The following is an 18,404-nucleotide window of genomic DNA, read 5'->3' on the forward strand; positions in this document are numbered from 1 at the left end:
CCCGCCATATTTTGCTTAATATAATCTGTTAAAGCCTGACACCTGCTTTGAAGAATAAGAGGTGAAAGGTCATCTGAGGTCTAACAATTTCTACACTTTCAGCTGCCTAATATGTTGGTAACAGTTATTAACATGAGGTCAGGCAGCTGACTGGGCATCAATAGTTAGACCTCATGTAACCTCGTACCTATGGCTCTCAAAGCCAAGGTTCTGGCTTTCTGTGAATGAAGGCCATTAACAGGATAGATATAAATATGTCATAGGCAAATAATACATTTAGATAAAATATTATTTTGTAAGCTCAGTTGTTACAGTTTCTCTTTTAGAAAGAATTGCCACACAACCACAAAATTTAAAAATGTTGTTCCCAGCAAATATTTTTTTAGTGTATCTATTGTAGATATGGATGAGCCAACAAACCCAACCTGTTTGTAGTTCGGGGAATGGGAGAACAAACTGGCCGTATTTTGCCAGTTCACCTGCCTAAACTTCCTGGTGATGTTTATAAACAAACGTCCTGTATACATCTTGTATATTAATGTCTGCCATTTAGCTGTGGCAGTACTACCACGGCTAAATGACATGACATTTTTCCCACCATATTCTGTTTGTAAATCACCCTGTAGGAATCTTGGGTGATGTCAATGACCAAATATGATCTGTCATTTGTGATTGGAGCATTGTTAGTCAGTAGGTTGGCATGGTAGTGGGTCAAAAAAGTCAAACATGGCTCATTATGATTGACGTGGATCTGTATTACTGGACAAGGTGATTCATATCATAGGACATTATTCATTGATTTCTTTTTTCTTTCACTTATTAACATGGAGTAATACAGTATGTATCCCATAATTGTTTTATGTGAGGTAGCAGATATATGAGTAGCCCCCTTGTTCTAAAGGGGGCTTTTAGATTACAATTCCCTTCTCACAGATCCCCATATCCATTTTGGAGGACAGGATGTGGGGATGAGGTTCTTGTCCTCTCTATATGAAGACAAGGCACTTTGCAAGGGAAGGGTAATTTGTTTTCCGTTAAAGGGCTTTCACACCATTTAAAAAAAAATGGCCTGGGTTCCCCTTAAATATTCATAAAAGACCCCCATACAAGGCCAAATGTCTTCAAAATTTGGGAGTGCCAAACCCGCCCCCCTTGCAAGGCTTCATGTCCCCATATTGAGAGGACAACATCCGCACATCCTCACTCCCAAAAGTATTGTAGGGGTCTTTAGGTGGGGCTTATCCGAATCTGGAAGCCCCTTTAGAACAAGGGTGGCCATTAATCAAACTGGCAGGGAAATTTTATTTTTCGTCCAGCAAATGGATTTCTTTTTATTATGAATGTCACTTTTGCTGTATCCTACAGATGAGTCACTGTGCGTGCAGGTTTTAGGCATCCCCAAAGTTTGTTACACTGTTGTTTGCACATTCCTCTTTGCCTTACTGAGAAATCCCATTTTAGATTTGGCTACACACAGCTAGCCATTTTATGGACACCTATTGCTTAATATGGATATTATATTTAATGGCCTCATCAGCAGCCTTTAGAATATGACAAGTCATTGTGGGCATGACACTTACAGACACATGTGCTTGTAATCTGAGTGATTCACTTGACTGGGCTCTCATACTCCTTTTTCTCTTATAATCCTAAGCATCTGTTTCTCTCCTTCACACAGTATGAAGCTCAAGAGACAAATTTAGACTTTCAACAACAGCAGCTGCTCCACTCTATTCTTCATCTACCCGTTCATTTCCAAGAAGCTCTGACGCTCACTTAACTTTTGCTAGACATAACAGTGTGCTAGTCAGCAGAATTATTTACAGAAATAATGTATGTGTTACTGGCTACTAATTTATATATCTAACTGACAGATTTTATTATAAGAAGATATAACCATAAATAGAAGTACCATAAGTCTCTGTTTTTCATTCCCATTATTTTTACCATCATTTTGCAAACCATGTCATATGATTTATATAGAACTGACTGTATGTCAAGCCGAAACCTTTATTTCTAGATTTCAATAGAATGGGGAAGAAATAGAACTCATTTTTGGTCTTTACTGCTTTATGGGACTCTGATAAAGTGATCTTGTCTGACTTACTGTTCTGCTGAGAAGGGTTTACCAAGACAGAAAATAAGGGTAAATCTGCAACAGGGGCACAAAAAGAATAACCATCTTATTTCCTATCTAGTAAAATTCTGCCAACAGGACAGGAAGTGAGGTAAACGCTCTCTAACAGAGCCCCGAAAAGCAGTAAAAACCTGACAATCCTGGAACTGTACCGAACTTACATATTCATTTAAAGCCAAAAGCAAAAAAATGCTGAGATTCATTACATTTTGGAAAAAGAACTTGTCAAAGCCTGTTTTTTGTGCTTTGTATATAGTACAAATGACATGCGCCATTTATTACATACCTCTCTTGGAGGTCCCCTTCTGCGTCCATAGTACCCACGGCGGTATCTGCGCCTGTCGGCAGCATATCGACTTCCTTGGACGGGAGCTCCTTTCGGGCCTGTTACATTAGCTGCCTCGGCACCCTAAAAATATTATAAGGCTTAGACTTAGAAGTAAAAGAATAAGTCAAGTGTCATCTAGTGTATACATTTTAAAATGCTATGTTTTGTTTCAAGAAAGTACGGTATATTACTATATTTGTAATGTAACTGCAGTTGTTGGATTGGCCTTACCTGATCAATGAAGCTTACTTTTGTCAGGATTGTCTATAAGAATCCTGATTAATCAAGACAGTTATGCAAAGTTGTGAGATATTGTAAGAAATTGTAATTAAAAAAAGCATCCAAAATTAAAGAAAATCTACACGTTGATAATTTTAGGCAAAATAGCATGTTTGCTTTGATGGCGTTACTGGAAGCAGTTTATTTTTACTTCCCTGTTCTGCCTCTGGACCCTGGAAATATACCACATACTTCTTTGTGTGAAGGAACATGTGATATTCTTTCTGCCTCCCAAAATGCAAGTTGACTATCACCAGTCAAGGGCAGGCGGGAGCAGTGGAATATTCAACTTAACTAAACTTTACACTTATTCAGAACTTTAAAGAACTCTAGCAGCAGGCGGGAGCAGTGGAATATTCAACTTAACTAAACTTTACACTTATTCAGAACTTTAAAGAACTCTAGCAGCAGATAAGAGCTGCAGGGTGGCACAAGAAAGGTAAGAGTTGACTGCCTAAGACACTGGTAATTCCCAGTGAAAGCAACGTACAGGTTTGACCAAAATATAAACATAAACCACCACTTCTTAAATAACTTAATACCTAATTGGGACAAACTTCAATACATTTATAGCTCAAACATGAAAGACATTCAATAGAAGTTTTTTTGCACTATGGAGCGTTTATGATTTTATGATTTTGACTTTATGTCAAAATACAAAAACCAGATTCATATAATCTGAAAATTTACACACATAACAACCCACCGCCATTAAAAAAAGACAGATCTGCCTATTAAACTTACACTTTTTATTGGGGACTTGAATCAAAGGTCTACATATGGATAAAATGTGGACCTTTATTTGAATCTCAAAATAAATTATTTCAAATTTGGCAGTATGCATGGTCTGAATGTAGGGGGTGCCCTGATCCATGATAGTTTGATCAAACATCTGTCTTATTTAATGGTAGTGTTTGTTATGTGTGTATATATTTGTATTGTTAGGGTCTGTTACTTGGTAGGTGATCAAACACTTGGTAGTGCATTATAACGTCTGCTTTGTGTCTTTCATGTTTAAACAAAGTACTGGAGAAGTGACCTAAAGCATGTTTTGGGGCAGTTCTACTTCTGAGCAGCAAATATTGTATGAATCAAGTTTTGATCATTTAAAAAATAAGCCTCATAATTACATTGGCCATGTTCTGAAATGCCTTGTTAAAATTGATAAAATCTACCTTAGTTACATAGGACTTATGTAAATGTGCAATGTGTATGTAAAGCGCTGCATAAATTGTTGTCGCTGTATAAATAAATAAGAAAAAATAAAATGTATTGCTAGTTCACACCTATAATATACAGCTCAGAGAATTTTCAAATGACCAGACATTTTTATACACATTTATTCGGGATTTTTGAATTGGATGATGGTCCAACATGTATGCACACTTTTCCCTTTTGTGTGTTTGTAGCACATCTACTGTGAATCATAGAATGTTCCTTATAGTATATAAACCGAGTTTAGTCTTTACAAAAAGAAAAATTTAGGGGTTGTGAATTTGATGGTGGAATTGCAGAAATTCTTACCTTTTCCCCAGCAACAACATCAAACTCCACCACCTCTCCATCCCCTACGCTCCGCAGGTATTTGCGAGGATTATTTTTCTTGATTGCTGTCTGTCAAAAAAAATATAACCTAAATGTCATGAATTATCCATACATAGCCACAATTTAAATAAAACTGTCTAAACTTGCAGGTTTGCAGATGAGGCAGGCAAAATGTATGGCTGAAAATCTCCTAATTCCCAATTCAGACCCAAAACCTGAGATACAGGTTTAGCATAATTCCTAATACTGTATGTCAGATCCATAGCCAAACAGTATCATTACTATTATCAGTAACTCCATTTTTAAACAGAATATTGTCGTTGATTAGAATCAAAATTGTACTGGTAATACTAATAGAACATAATGTTTTCAGTTTTTACACAAAATAATAAAGATCTCTGAATATTCAGAAATATGGAAACATAGTGAAAGAATAAACAAAAACCATGATACGGAAATATATCACGTGAACTTAAGGGGTTTAATGGTGAACTCAGCACAAGCTAAGTATCTCTACCTACATCCCAGATCTTAACACCACTACATTCTCTTGGTCAGCACTTTGCTGAATCAGGCAGCATGAGAAGGAACAGGTGTCTTCTACATAGGCAAATGACAATTGGTTCTGTGCCAGCAGTGGAAATGAATACTCACTGAATTCTGTAGCTTTTTCAAGAATATACCCTATCGCAAACAATTTTGTTACAACAAATGTTTTCACAAAAGTAAAAAATATAGGCAATAACAATAGGCTTACTCAATATATTTTAGAGCAAGTTTCTAATATAACATTCTACTGTAATACTAAAAGTTGAGATCAACTTAAAAAGTTTTTTTATAGGGAACATTTAGAAATTTTCATTGTGCCTAAACAGTACCCTAAAAAGTCTACCCTTTGTCTTGAATTTCTCCTGATGCCTGTGCTCTGAGCTTTTTTGCTGTACATCTGTAGTATGAGATCATCTGTGCCCCACTTGGGCGAGATTTCGCTTCACTTCCTGTCCAACAGTCAAAACAGAAAGTGAGAGAAAACACCTTCAAAGTGAGTAAATACCTGGCCGTCACCAGAGTCACCAGAACTAGTGTAGGGTTGAAGGATTTCCCCTCTTTTTCTATCCTTCTGCCATGCCCCCTCCCCTGATTTCTCCATCAAGATCAATAATACAGCTATCAGTCCCTCCCCTCATGTCAGGGCTCTAGTAATCCTGGACTCTGACCTGTCCTTTCAGCCCCAAATCCAATCACTGTCCAAATCTTACAGACTTCAACTCCATAACATCTCCAAAATACTCCCCATGTTAACCATTGAAACCATCAGGGTTTACTTCCTCTTTAACTACTGTAATTCCCTCCTCACTTGCCTACCTCTCTACAGGCTATTTCCTCTTCAGTCTATCATGAATGCTGCTGCCAGATTCATCCACCTTACCAACCATTCAGTGTCTGCCACCCCTCTCTGCCAATCCCTCCACTGGCTTCCCATTGCGCAACACATAAAATGCAAAATACTAACAATAAAATACAAAGCCATTTACAAGTCTGCCCGAACTACATCACCAAACTTAGCTCCAAACATCACCCAAACCGTCCTCTCCACTCTTCCCAAAATCTCCTGCTCTCTAGCTCCCTTGTCTCCTCCTCCCATGCTCATCTCCAGGACTTCTCTAGAGCCTCTTCTATTCTTTGGGACTACCCCAATCGGTCCAGCTATCTCCTACTCCAGCCCTTAAAATTTCCACTCGCCAACTAGCATTTGGTGAGTGGATTTAAGCTGGGGGCGAGTGATGACAGGGCTGCATGACCAATCTTCCTCCAATCTGTGCCTACACTTAGAATCCCGATGAGAATGGCGTCCAAAGAGGAAAGGTGCATGCTCAGGAAAAGTAGTCTGTTGAGCCGCGCACAGGCAGAGCAGTACACAGGTGCTCTCCTTACAATTCTCATTAAGCCATGGGACCTAACAGTATGACCTCTCTGAGCCTGCCCCCCGACCCCCCGACCAATGTAGCTGGAGAGCAGAAAGTAATGAGTGAGGTGGAGGATTGCAAAAATTACCACTCCGGTGCAGCGCTCACTGAAAGTTGCCCTGACATGAGAGCGGCAGCCTTCTAGTTTGTGCAGTTTTCTTCTCCTTGTGCTCCATGTAAGTGTCCAACAGTTTAGTCTGAGCACTGTGAACAGACTGGTCTCAATGTGTGCTGTGCGCTGTCAATGTGCGCTGTGCTATGGTGCCAATGGCTGTGCAGTTGTGTGGATCTCAGCGCTGGATTGTACTCCCTCCCGCTGTGCTGCAGCTCCTCTCCTCTCTGCCAGCCTGAATAAAAGGGGGAAGTGGGGACATGCAAGCGTGGAGCCGCACACACAGGCTCCTGATGATGAGATGAATGGGAGAGGGAGAGAGAGGATGGATGGGAGTTGCAGAGGAGACAGCAAGAGAATGGGGGAAGAGACCCAGTTCTAGTGCCCTGTCCCTCTGGTCTGCCCCCAGTGCCCTGTCCCTCTGGTCTGCCCCAGTGCCCTGTCCCTCTGGTCTGCCCCCAGTGCCCTGTCCCATTTTGTTAAAGTTGTTGTTGGTAATATTGAATTTTGTAACTTTATTCTGCATAAAACATTGTCATTCCATGAGATAATCTACGAGGGCGTGTTTACGGGTGCAATTAGGTGCAGGGCAGTGTATAAATTTGGTGGGGCAACTGGTGGCGAGTAACTCTTGAGGCCTGGCTAGTAGCTCAGGACTTGAAATTTTGAGCCCTGTCCTACTCTGTCCACTTTTAGGCAATCCCTGAATATTCATCTTTTCAGGGAAGCCTATCCTGCCTTAAACTAATAACTAAATCTTCTATTTCTCCCATCAGGTCATCCCACACAAAGTTTTTTTTCCAGCAGCCCCTCCCTATTAGATTGTAAGCTTGCAGGACCAGGGCCCTCTTAACCCTCTTGTATTAATTGTATTGTCGCTGTATTGTCTCCCTTTATATTGTAAAGGGCTGCATAAACTGCTGGCGCTATATAAATCTTGTATAATAATAATTATAATATTCTGGACAAACCAAAAGTTGGGATTTTCTTTCACTTTCACCCTTGGTGCTAATGGTAAACAGGACAAATAGAGAGGATGCATCTCCATAATAGGGACACAGAAAAAAAAACTGGACAGTGTTCTAATCCCTCTCCACCCTATCCAAAACTAAAAAAGGCTTGCCTTTAGTTATACTTTGGCATAGCTACTCCTTACTGCTAGTTTAATGAGATTTGGGGTGATATTTGGTGGTATTGCTACTGTGCTGCTCACTAATGCCCTTGGTGGAAAGGAAGCTGTACCTATGCATTCATTCTGTAGATCTGTGCTTCCCTCACCTCTCCTGCTGCTTTTTTTTAACCACTTAAGGACCGCCTAATGCCGATATACGTCGGCAGAATGGCACGGCTGGGCACAGGCATGTACAGGTACATTGCCCTTTAAGTGCCCAGCCGTGGGTCGCACGCGTGACCCGGTCCGAAGCTCCGTGACTGCGCCTGCAGGACCCGTGGACCCGATCGCCGCCGGTGTCCTGCGATCGGGTCACAGGAGCTGAAGAATGGGGAGAGGTGAGTGTAAACACACCTTCCCCGTTCTTCTCTGTGGCTTGTCACTGATTGTCTGTTCCCTGTTATAGGGAACGACAATCAGTGACGTCACACGTCCAACCAAGCCCCCCTACAGTAAGAATCACTCCCTCAGGGCACACTTAACCCCTTAGCGCCCCCTAGTGGTTAACCCCTTCACTGCCATTGTCATTTTTACAGTAATCAGTGCATTTTTATAGGACTTTTCGCTGTGAAAATGACAATGGTTCCAAAAATGTGTCAAAAGTGTCCGATGTGTCCGCCATAATGTCGCAGTCCCGAAACAAAATCGCTGATCCCTGCCATTACTAGTAAAAAAAAATATTAATAAAAATGCCATAAAACTATCCCCTATTTTGTAAACGCTATAACTTTTGCACAAACCAATCAATAAACGCTTATTGGGATTTTTTTTACCAAAAAATATGTAGAAGAATATGTATCGGCCTAAACTGAGGGGAAAAAAATGTTATATGTTTTTTGGGGATATTTTTTATAGCAAACATATTGCATTTTTTTAAAAATTGTCGTTATATTTTTGTTTATAGCGCAAAAAATAAAAACCGTAGAGGTGATCAAATACCACCAAAAGAAAGCTCTATTTGTGGGGAAAAAAGGACGGCAATTTTGTTTGGGAGCGATGCAGTGCCGAATCGCAAAAAGGGGCAAGGTCCTTAACCTGCATAATGGCCCGGGGCTTAAGTGGTTAAATATTCCCTCAACAGTTATGAGATCTCCAATCATTAGGGCCGGTCTGACATGAGGATACTAAGCTCAGCCTCTACCAAGGTAGCCATCATCTCACAGGGACACAGTGCGGAACTACGCATTGTAGGTCAGTAATGACAGAACAGATTAGCTGTAAGGAGCCTACAGGCAATACTAGGAATATTGATCTTCATTCTCTTCTTTTTTTTCTTTCTGGGCACAACTTTATAGCTCAGGGCCTCTTTATTTCTTATCAACCTTCTATACATGACTACTATGCTTTTCTGGTAAATATTGTAATGTAATGTATTACTTGAGATTCCAGTTTTGGGGCTAACTCTGTTTGTACACTTTCTTTATAGGAAACATAAATTTACTTTGAATACAAAATTATCCTCTGCCTGCTCTCATTGACCCATCAAACTACCTCCCTCTGAGGCCTTGACAACTGGGTCAACCCTATTTCCTCTCTCAAATTACAGCCTGGCAGATCTGGCAGAAGCCCTGTGTTCTATTTTAGCTGATCGTTACTAAAGCCTTTGGATGACTGACCAGAAAGGATGCAGTCAGGAGTGACTAGTCAATCATACTTTGAATTATGAGACAATATGAAGATTTGTGGATCACACTACAAATGAAGGGCCAGATTCACAGTGAGAGTACGCCGGCGTATCTACTGATACGCCGGCGTACTTTCAAATTTGCCGCGTCGTATCTTTATTTTAAATTCTCAAACAAAGATACAACGGCATTTGGCTAAGATCCGACAGGCGTACGGCTTCGTACGCCTTCGGATCTTAGGATGCAATACTTCGGCGCCCGCTGGGTGGAATTTGCGTCGTTTTCCGCGTCAGGTATGCTTATTAGCTGTTTACGGCTATCCACGAAGGTACGCGCGATCGTCGCATTCTCTTACGTCGTCGCTAGTCGGCTTTTCCCGTCGTAAAGTTGCGACTGCTATTTCAATGGCTTATATTTAGACTAGCCATGTTAAAGTATGGCCGTCGTTCCCGCGTCGAATTTGGATTTTTTTTTGCGTAAGTCCTTCGTGAATAGGAAAGGACGTAACGCATGTCGCCGTTCAAAAAATTACGTCGGTGCGACGTCATTTCGCGCAAAGCACGGCTGGAAATTTCAAAACAGAGCATGCGCAGTACGTTCAGCGCGGGAACGCGCCTAATTTAAATGATACACGCCCCATTTGAATTAAGCGGGCTTGCGCCGGACGGCTTTACGCTACGCCGCCGCAAGTTTACAGGCAAGTGCTTTGTGAATCAAGCACTTGCGCGGAAAACTTGCGGCGGTGTTACTTAAATGTAATACGTTACGCCGCCGCAGATGTACCTGAATCTGGCCCGGAGTGTCTAGTTCATTCAAATAGGAAAAAAGTGTGAAAAGGGCAGTAAAATATGATAATCAATCAGAAATCACTTTTAGATAACCTACTATAATCTCAATTCTAACTGGTTGCTATGTTTTACTGCACTTTGAACTTTACTGTATTATTTTACTAAATAATGAAGTTGTAGCCCAAACGTTCTGCTATGTTATATGCAATTATAGGCTACTATGCTATATGTTAAATGATGGTCTCCTGTAATTATATATTTTATATATATATATATATATATATATATATATATATATATATATATATATATACAGTATATATATATATATATACACACATACATAGTATACTGTGTGTATATGTATATATATATATATATATATATATATATATAGGGCCAGATCCACGAAGCAGTTACGCTGGCGTATCTATTGATACGCCACGTAACTTCTAGGTTGCTCCGGCGTATCATTGTTTTGTATCCACAAAACAAGATACGCCTGAAGCTGGGCTAGATCCAACTGGCGTACGTCTTAGTACGCCGTCGGATCTAAGGTGCATATTTACGCTGGCCGCTAGGTGGCGCTTCCGTAGATTTATGCGTTGAGTATGCAAATTAGCTAGATACGCCAATCCACAAACGTACGTCCGGCCGGCGCATTTTTTTTACGTCTTTTCCGTAAGGCTTTCTTCGGCGTAACGGTACCCCTGCTATATGAGGCGTAGCCAATGTTAAGTATGGACGTCGGGCCAGCGTAGAATTTTCCGTTGTGTATGTCGTTTGCGTAAAACGTTCGCGAATAGGGCTTTGCGTAGAATGACGTTCACGTCGAAAGCATCGGCTTGTTGCGGGTTAATTTGGAGCATGCGCACTGGGATACTCCCACAGACGGCGCATGCGCCGCTCAGAAAAAACGCCATTTACGTTGGGTCAAGACGTATTAACATAAAACACGCCGCCATTTCATCCATTTGAATTGCGCGCCCTTACGTCGACACAGTTACACTACGCCGCCGTAACTTACGGCGCCAATTCTTTGAGGATACGGAAAATACGCTGTAAGTTACGGCGGCGTAGTGTATCTGAGATACGCTACGCCGGACGTAGAGATGCGTCAAGGTACGTGGATCTGGCCCATAGTACCTTGTAAAAGTATTGGGACGTTTGCCTTTACACGCGTAAACTTTAATGGCAGCCCAGTCTTAGTTCGTAGGGTTCAATATTGAGTTGGCCCACCCTTTACAGCTTTAACAGCTTCAACTCTTCTGGAAAGGCTGTCCACAAGGTTTAGGAGTGTGTCTATGGGAATGTTTGACCATTCTTCCAGAAGAGTAGTTGTTTGTGAGATTAGGCACTGATGTTGGCGGAGGGGGAATTATGTTGTGGGGTTGTTTTTCAGGAGTTGGGCTTGGCCCCTTAGTTCCAGTGAAGGGAACTTTTAAGGCATCAGCATACCAATACATTTTGGACAATTTCATGCTCCCAACTTTGTGGGAACAGTTTGGGGATGGACCCTTTCAACATGACTGTGCATAAGTGCACAAACCAAGGTCCATAAGACATAGATGAGTGAGTCTGGGGTGGAGGAACTTGACTGGCCTGCACAGAATCCTGACCTCAACCTGATAGTACACCTTTGGGATGAATTAGAGCAGAGACTGCAAGCCAGGCCTCAGTGCCTGACCTCCCAAATATGCTTTTGGAAGAATGGTCAAACATTCTCATAGACACACACCTAAACCTTGTAAACAGACTTCCCAGAAGAGTTGAAGCTGTTATAACTGCAAGGGTAGGCCAACTCAATATTGAGCCCTACGGACTAAGACAGGGATGCCATTAAAGTTCATGTGGACGTAAAGGCAGGTGTTCCAATACTTTTAACAATATAGTGTATACTGTATGTGTGTGTTGCCACAAACAGCCTGCTTTATTGTTGTTGATTTTTTGTTATATTTGATTATTATGTAGTAGTTAAACCAGCCTTTAATCGCTAGTCCCTGCTTCACCATGTGGGATGTTAGTTTTAATTTCTCTCTCATTATGTTAAGAGTGCTTTTATGGATTAAAGAAGGCTTTCAAAAAAAAAAATATCATCAAACGCCTGAGAAAGACAACAAATTACAACCTTTGTATCTGCAAGTCTTAAAAACTACAATGGAGTCTTTTAGCTGAGTCAGGCACTGCATTTGGATGATCTTGTTGAGTAAGCAAGTTGCCATACTGCTTGTACAAACCGGGTCTCAGAAGGTATGTATTTTGTACAAAACAACAGATGAGACAATAATATGGTTATATAAGCATAAAAGGTTTTATATACTGTATAAAAGTGAAATGGAATAAGTGTCTACATTTCTTGTCAACCAACAAGATTCCAGGTGTCATTCCTCCACTGTATGTTATAAAAACAAGTGCAGAAAACTAACCATGTCCTTTGGGCATCAAAGACAAACTTTTATCTTCCACTAAATATAAACTTGTTTCACAGTTATACAAAAAAAATTTTTTGTGCATCTACACAGAATTATAAATGGGCATGCATCTTCGGGCTTAAGCATGGGATCTGGTATAAATAATAAGAACCCAAAATTAAACAACCACAAGTAGAAACTCTCTCACCTGGTGGACAAAGACATCTTCTTTAGTGTCATTCCTATAAAAAATATAGGGAATATTATTAGTCAAAACTGTTATCAATCTAAATACTGTACATTCTGAACAATTCTGGTTTCAAGTACATGTCTATTTTAAATTCTTCACAACATTATAATTCAATTATACTTAAATTAATCCAGTACTGTCTAATGCAATGAACTCAAAACTATGGGAGGATGATGGTCCTTAAAGATTGAATTTAATAATATTGATGTAAAATATATTAGTACTATAGAACTACACCGGTGAACCCTTAAACATGGTTGAGTAGCCCTCCCGTTTCATATGAGGCCATAAGACCTTTGTATTTAAGGCCCAGAAATGGAGAGGAACATGTGGCCCACCCTGAGGGGATTTGTCAACCAGCCAGCATTCAATGTTAACTAAAGCACCAGTAAATGTACGTATGGACTGACAATTTATCAGATTCTTTACAAATATGGCATTGTACAATATTAACTACAAAACTTACCGGTTTATGAATCCATAGCCGTTTCTCACGTTGAACCATTTCACTGTTCCCTGTACTTTAGTTGCTACAAAAAAAAACACTTTTGAGTTGGTAATATAATTAAATTAAAGTTAAAAAACTTAAATCATAAACATGTCTGTTTAATGTTTACTGCAACCAATTATGGACAATAGAAGATTGAGCAATAAATACAGCTAAATCATCCAGTATTTTTGGAACATGTCTTGGAATGCTAATTAATGCTGTGAATCATATTTTACCTAAGGTTTAAGGCCAGACAAACTATTTAGGAAAGTGTTTTTATTTTCTATTAATTTGGTTATATTTTTCTTATTTAATTATAAAAGCTGCCAGAGGTCACAACTGCCAGAGTGACAAAATAAAGGTTCATCTATTTATATGACCTTCCCTGGGCCAGACAGAGAATTGGGTTACTCTTGGCATACAGAAAAAAAATCATCTTCATTACAGGATTCTGAAACTTTAAGAACAACTTCACTCTTAGCAGTTTCCTTCATTGAAGTCTTCTTCCCACTGTGTAGCCCTGCACGGCATCACCCAGCCTTTTCTATAGAACAGGCCGGCTCTGTAGTGCATATACAGACACATCCATATAAATTAATAGGGAACAACAGGCAAGGTTGTTTAATAAAGATCTCATGATCAGGTTTACAGTTACGTTTTTACCCACTAAGAATTCATTATGGGTGAGAAGGATTTCCATAAAGATCAATTTCACTAAAAGTGAAGTTGCCCTTTAAGCTAGCCATTTACATTAGACAGTAGTCAGTGCTAAAAAATACTTTCAATTACTGATCCACTGAATCAATAGTTAGGAAATGATGAGATTCACCCAAGACTAATCTTACAGCAATTTCTTCAGTGGTCTATACGTGCCCAAAGACATTACAATTGGCTCATAATCATGAATAAATCACCAGTGACTATCAAATGATATCTATATAGTCCGATGGTGTTTTTTCATCGGAAATTCCGATCGTGTGTGGACTCCATCTGACTTTTTTTCCGTTGTTGTTTAGAAATAGAACATGTTTTATTTTTTTCCGATGGGAAAAAAAACTATAAGAAATTCCTATTGTCTGTGTGCAACTCCGACGGAATCAAGTCGATGCATGCTCGGAAGCATTGAACTTCATTTTTCTCGGCTCATCGTAGTGTTTTACGTCACCGCGTTTTGGACGGTCGGAATTTAGTCTGACAGTGTGTATGCAAAACTGATGGAAGTCAGCTTCATCGGTATTTCTGACGGAAAATTCCATCAGATTTTACTCCAATCGTAAATTCCGATCGTGTGTATTCGGCATAAGTATCTTCACTAAAACTTAGCAAGCCTTCCTAAAATTAGTTTTGAGTCTTCAACCAGGTATGTCCATTCTTTTTGTACATTGTAAAAAAGTTGCAATTTTTATATATCATCACTAGTTACTGTTCTTAGTTGTGTGCCTTTTTTTTAACACACTCATTCTGGCCAAAATATAAGTTAATCATACTGGGCTGAATCACCAACATGCATCTCAGATCTCACAGGGATGTAAGAGGAGAAACATCCTATTACTTAAACCACTATAGTATTCCTGCCATTAAACTCCTACACCTAATATTGAGTGCTCTGTAGTGTTTACTAATTGAAAATTCAGAAAGAAGAAGTGTGTCCCTCTTGTAATGGCCAAGACAGAGCACCTTGAAAAACATGCATAGACATCTTTCCACGAGAGATCTTACTTGATTCTAATCTCCACCTTTTCTCTAAACTGAAATAATTAATTGATAATTAATTTAAATAAAATAAAATAATTAAATTAAATTAATTAAAGGATTTCACACAGAAATCTGTCTAATGCCGCGTACACACGATCGGAATTTCCGACAAGAAAAGTTTGATGTGAGCTTTTGGTCGGAAATTCCGACCGTGTGTAGGCGCCATCTGACTTTTTCTGTCGGAATTGCTCTGAATCAATTTGACGCATGCTCGGAATTATTGAACTTAATTTTTCTCGGCTTGTTGTAGTGTTGTACGTCACTGCGTTCTTGACGGTCGGAATTTCAGACAACATTTGTGTGACCGTGTGTATGCAACACAAGTTTGAGCCGAAATTCAATCGGGAAAAAAATCCACGGTTTTCTTGTCGGAATTTCCGATCGTGTGTACGTGGCATTAGAATAAATCTAACTGGCATTTAGTTGACTATAGGACTGTTTGTTATAAACAATTACCTTGTCTTCTATTTAAAAAAATTGGGTTTTCGTCAGTTTTGTAGCTTGGTGGTACTGATCCCCTCTGGTCTATTTTCAGCCTCTTTGGGCCAGATTCACATAGGTTAGCGGATCTTTAGATCCGCGTAACCTATGTGATTTAAGATCCGCCGCCGCAAATTTTTGAGGCAAGTGGGTAATTCACAAAACACTTACCTCAAAACTTGCGGCGGCGTATCGTAAATCCCCCGGCGGAATTCAAATTCCGTGGCTAGGGGGAGTGTACTATTCAAATCAGGCGCGTCCCCGCGCCGATCGAATAGCGCATGCGCCGTCCTGAAATTTTCCCAGCGTGCATTGCTCCAAATGACGTCGCAAGGACGTCATTGGTTTCGACGTTTACGTAAATTACGTCCATCCGTATTCGCGATCGACTTACGCAAACGACGTAAAAAATTCAAATTTTGTCACGGGAACGACGGCCATACTTAACATTGGCTGCGCCTCATAGAAGCAGGGGTAACTATACGCCGGGAAAACCCTTACGTAAACGACGTAAAGTGACTGTGTCTGGCCCGCGTACGTTCGTGAATTGGCGTATCTCGCTGATTTACATATTCTCATCGTAAATCAGCAAGAACGCCCCCAGCGGCCATTTTAAAATTGCAGTTAAGATCCGACGGATCTTAGGCATATCTATGCGTAACTGATTCTATGAATCAGTCACATAGATACGACCGACGCAACTCTGAGATACGACGGTGTATCAGGAGATACACCGTCGTATCTGTATGTGAATCTGGCCCTTTATGTCCACATACACTCACTCCAATGTCAACTGCAAACCATTATTCTGAACTGAATTACTAACGATGACAAGATTGACCATGCTTGCGCAATGTGGGTCAGCATGGGCATGTGAGGCCTCCACTAGAAGCAGAATGACATTGCAGAAGAGCAATTGGGAGACAGGGATAGAGTGAACAAGTACTTGAACAAGAACCTTCTTCCCAGAATCACCAGGTATTATTTTAATATAAGCTGTAAATAAGTGAACATTACTTGGAAATTACATTAACATGTTAAAAGATTATATAAGATTGGGTTTACATATAGTATATGTTAAGGATGAACATTCTGTATTGCCAGCAGAGCATGTTAAAATGTAATATTTAAAGCTTATTTTATCTTCACAAATATTCAATACAAAGTTTAACCTATACAAAAAGTTGTGAAGGTCTGCAAAAACAAAAAGTGAAAACAGTTTTTAGATAATTGGTATATTTTTTTTACAAAGGGCAAGTTTGTTACAGAATGTGGCACAGACGAACAGACGTAGAATCAGCAAGGACAAAAATAGACCATGACAGGAACATTAGGCAGTGTACAGCCATGAGAACCAGGGAGGCACAGATGGATTTTAGCTTCATCATAAGTCACAATCACAGAACTTTATTCCTACTCACCCAGTACTTTCCTCTCTACTTCTCCTGTAGTAGACGGAGCTGTGTTTGGTTCACTCCCAGCAGCCTTGGGCTTTGGTTCTTCAGCTGTTACTTCACTCATGGCTGCAATTCCCTAGTGTTCTTATATTCCCTGCTATATGGTGTTAGGAGATAAGGGGGGAGAGGCAGGGAGGATTGCAGATGGTATTTCGAGGGATCTCAATCCTCGAGTTCACTTGTTCTCTTGTTCTTACTGATCTTACTGCCCTAAAAATGGCCTTGCAGGACCTTTTATATGGAGGGACATTTTACTCCACCTCCTGTCTTAAAGTGGCATGCTGCCTAGTTACCCACACCACATGCTGCCTTCAACAACCTCTTACTCATTCTGCACATTTTACAATGGGCTAAATAATTGATTAAGATAATATCAAAATAGTGAAAATAATAAATGATTTGCTGAAACCCACAGCACCCACTAACCTTAGTCTACCTTCACTAAAGTGTAAAAAGAAGGTATTTGGATTATTTTCAGACACATCATTTTTTACCACTTTAAAACCCAAAACAAGTGTGGCCTTCAAGAGAACCAGAATTGTAGAAGCTGTGCCTAAAGCAGAGAGCAAAGGACTAGTCACCAGTATTATCTGTATGCTCCATGTAGTTGATCTTTTCCACATTAGGGACCCTCCATGCCTTGTTCTGCAGTGTGTCCCTGTGTAGGGGCAGCCATCGTCTAGGTCTTTTGGCATTTATTGTGTGGCCTTCGGTGTCCCTGCAGATAGTAGTCTTTTTTTCTCTTACTTTATTTCTTTCACACAATTTTTATTTATTTTTTTGAAAATTGCAAGTTTAAGGCCCAGATTCACGTAGGAGAGCGCATCTTTGTGCGGGCGTAAGGTATCCTATTTACGTTACGCCTCCGCAACTTTGACAGGCAAGTGCAGTATTCACAAAGCAAAGTTGCGGCGGCGTAGCGTAAATAGGCCGGCGTAAGCCCACCTAATTCAAATGTGGAAGATGTGGGCGTGTGTTATGTAAATTTATTGTGACCCCACGTAAATGACGCTTTTTACGAACGACGCATGCGCCGTCCGTGAAAGTATCCCAGTGCGCATGCTCCAAATTAACCTGCAAAAAGCCAATGCTTTTGACGTGTACGTAAATGATGCCCAGCCCTATTCGCGAACGACTTATGCAAACGACGTAAAACGTGAAAAATTTGACGCTGTTCCGACGTCCATACCTAACATTGGTACGCCTCATCTACGCCTCATAGAGCAGGGGTAACTTTACGCCGGAAAAAGCCTTACGTAAACGGCGTATCTGTACTGCGACGGCCGGGCGTACGTTCGTGAATAGGCGTATCTAGCTGATTTACATATTTCTAGGCGTAAATCAGCGTACACTCCCCTAGCCGCCAGCGTAAATATGCAGTTAAGATCCGACGACGTAGGAGACTTACGCTGGTCATATCTTATACAAATTCTGGCGTATCTGATTCTTTGAATCAGGCGCCAAGATACGACGCCTCAGACTCAGAATCTGGGCCTTAATGTGTAACTTCTGTAAGCATCGAACATGAAAACCACAAGACAACACGTGAACAACAGAGCAGAAGGCAGAGCATATCTTACAATAGAATAGGTTGTTTTATGCAACTTGA

At 40.3% G+C, this 18,404-nt stretch overlaps 1 protein-coding gene across 3 annotated transcripts in view; it reads right to left on the reverse strand.

The window, feature by feature from the left end:
- The window catches only part of YBX3 (Y-box binding protein 3), a 28,561-nt gene extending 11,545 nt beyond the window's left edge, over window positions 1-17,016 (reverse strand). For all 3 annotated transcript variants that reach the window (XM_040361974.1, XM_040361973.1, XM_040361975.1), the window contains exons 1-5: window positions 16,760-17,016; window positions 13,080-13,143; window positions 12,572-12,605; window positions 4,269-4,358; window positions 2,424-2,546 (exon numbers count right to left, since the gene is read on the reverse strand). In XM_040361974.1, coding sequence (XP_040217908.1) covers window positions 2,424-2,546; window positions 4,269-4,358; window positions 12,572-12,605; window positions 13,080-13,143; window positions 16,760-16,859 — 411 coding nt within the window. In that variant the 5' untranslated portion in view covers window positions 16,860-17,016. The remainder of the gene's footprint in view (window positions 1-2,423; window positions 2,547-4,268; window positions 4,359-12,571; window positions 12,606-13,079; window positions 13,144-16,759) is intronic.
- Window positions 17,017-18,404: the final 1,388 nt, after the last annotated feature.

This window comes from Rana temporaria, chromosome 8 (assembly GCF_905171775.1).
Source record: "Rana temporaria chromosome 8, aRanTem1.1, whole genome shotgun sequence".
NCBI lineage: Eukaryota > Metazoa > Chordata > Amphibia > Anura > Ranidae > Rana > Rana temporaria.